This window comes from Phlebotomus papatasi, unplaced genomic scaffold (genome assembly GCF_024763615.1).
Source record: "Phlebotomus papatasi isolate M1 unplaced genomic scaffold, Ppap_2.1 HiC_scaffold_143, whole genome shotgun sequence".
NCBI classification, from domain to species: domain Eukaryota; kingdom Metazoa; phylum Arthropoda; class Insecta; order Diptera; family Psychodidae; genus Phlebotomus; species Phlebotomus papatasi.
The window spans coordinates 4865-6973 of NW_026604389.1; the positions used below are offsets into that span (position 1 = coordinate 4865).

The window sequence follows — 2109 nt, forward strand, 5'->3', positions numbered from 1 at the left end:
GAGAAATCGCTTGAATAAAAAACCATAAAGTGGATTTGAATCACAATGAAATACCCTTTCAAGAAATATAAATAGTATTTTTATATGTACTACAGTTTTTTAATGAGAGTCATTTGTCTTCTTAACATTTAAATCCGGGACACGCTTTACGTATGTTATTCGATGGAAACTGATATCTCCAGAAAAAAAAATTTTAAAAATATATTTCAAACTTGAAATATATTTTATTTAAAAATCACTTATTTTTCTTTTAGTTTTAAAATTTTAAGTTTCGAAATTTTGTGTTGTTCATTAATATTTTTTAACTAATATTATTTATTATTATTGTGAAAGCAATATTTTTAACAAAGCTTTTGTTTATGACTTGTAAAAAGTAATTTTATAAAAAAAATATTAATAGAGTAAAATTATAAGTGAAGATTATCAATAGATTAATCTCCATATTTGTCGCTGAACGTCGTACGACATCCACACAATGTCTGTGCTCCGGTTACCCGTGTTAAATAATTGCGGACATCGTGTTATTGGGCTGAAACTATTGGCGGCAAGTGAGACGCCATCAGTGTATTTCTCTCGCTTTCTGTCAATTTTGTTGTTTACATTGTACTGTGATTATTGTGGAAAGAAATATGCCATTTAAGGTAGTAAAAACGATAGAAAATGGGCTCGTGTACGTGGAGGCTGTACCTTCCGGATGGGAAATTAATGGGATTTTGTCCTGGCCAACTTCTGGCAACATTGAGCGTTTCAGATCAAACGCAAATTCCCTACCAGGTTTGTACAATAAAAAGATTCTTTTTCACGAATTTAAAACTTTTTCTTGTATTTTTTTTAGGAGAAAATTGGATTACTTGTCCATGTGTAGTGATATCGACTCATGAAACCTTCAGAGAAGCAATTCATATGGAGCGTCTTCTGGAAAAAGTGAGCACTGAAAGCGAAGATGAGATTCTAAAAAGTGTTCCTCAGAGAAGACGCAAGAAGCATTATGGATGCTCCGAAGATCTACCAAAGCCAGTAGACTACAACAAGATGATAGCTGAACTTTCTTCCCAGCCCTCCCAGCCTCAAAGTCAGACAATGGGGTGCAATGAAACCCAAGATGACACAGAATTAACTTCTCAGCAGAGTATTTCAGGACACGTTAAAAACCTCGCACATCTTCAGATTTCTACTGACCACATGAATCTGGCTTCAGAAAATCCACCAAATCTGCGATTTCTTCAGATATCAGAAAATGGAAACGCTATGCCATCTGATCATCTTCCAGTGTTGGAGAATTTGCAGGAGATAACTTTAACTGCTCATGGTATACAGGGACAAGAGGAAGCTTCATCTCAAACCTGTCATTGCTATGGATTGATTGAAAATGTATTTAACAAAGGTAAGAAATTAGAGTATTGATGAGTGTGAAAAAAACATAACCTCATTTTTTCTTTTCATTTTTGTAGTTGAATCTCTTGAAGGAAAAGTCGCAAAACTCACTGACCACGCAGTAAAAAATTCAGATAAGTTGGACAGGACTCTTCTACTCCTTTCACAAGGTCACACCTCAAGAAGCGACTGTGAACTCCTTGTCTCTTCAGCCGAAGAAATCGGAGAACTTCCCCTGTCAACAGAAGAAGGACTAGATGAATTTGAGAAAAAGCTATGTGATCAAACCCTCAGGAAAAGGTTCATTAATCATATGAAGACTTTTGGTGGGACTTCAGGGAAATGTGAAAGTGAAAAAATTGCTTTCAAAATTGTTGATATCATCTTTACACGCAATTTGTTAAAACTAATTGGCAGGCCATCAACATGGAACTGAAGTGTAATCTTCACATCTTGGCTCAAATCTTCAAAATATAACAGCAGTGTTGATTTTAGTGAGTTGTGCCAGAATTCTCCAGATCCCATTCTCGTCACAGCAATGTTGTTTGGCGTTTCTAGGGGGGTGCGGGGATCCTTTGGAAGATGTTGGAGTGTTGGCACGGTTCTAAGTATTTTCAGCAGTCCTTTAATCGACGTGTGGCTGATATTATTATCAAGTGCCCAGTCTCTCAGGAGATCTTCTATTGTCGCTTGGTCTTCAGCCTGTTCCTCTATATCGTTGTCATCAGAAGATGG

The 2109-nt window shown here is 36.1% G+C and overlaps 1 protein-coding gene across 2 annotated transcripts; it reads left to right on the top strand.

Moving 5' to 3' along the window:
* The first annotated feature begins 321 nt into the window (after positions 1-321).
* Positions 322-1868, top strand: LOC129808866 (uncharacterized). 2 transcript variants are annotated; one of them, XM_055858772.1, is made up of 3 exons: positions 322-774; positions 836-1384; positions 1452-1868. In XM_055858772.1, exons 1-3 carry the CDS (start codon positions 630-632, stop codon positions 1808-1810), a joined length of 1053 nt encoding a protein of 350 aa, XP_055714747.1. In that variant the 5' UTR covers positions 322-629; the 3' UTR covers positions 1811-1868. The 2 variants fall into 2 exon arrangements, with proteins under 2 accessions (XP_055714747.1, XP_055714745.1); XM_055858770.1 differs by having other exon boundaries at positions 322-1384.
* Positions 1869-2109: the final 241 nt, after the last annotated feature.

Coding starts and splice junctions, on each gene's coding strand:
- LOC129808866 (XM_055858770.1), top strand. CDS start 661: ATGGGCTCGTGTACGTGGAGGCTGTACCTTCCGGATGGGAAATTAATG. Junction 1,385..1,451: donor TGAAAATGTATTTAACAAAG/GTAAGAAATTAG, acceptor TCATTTTTGTAG/TTGAATCTCTTGAAGGAAAA.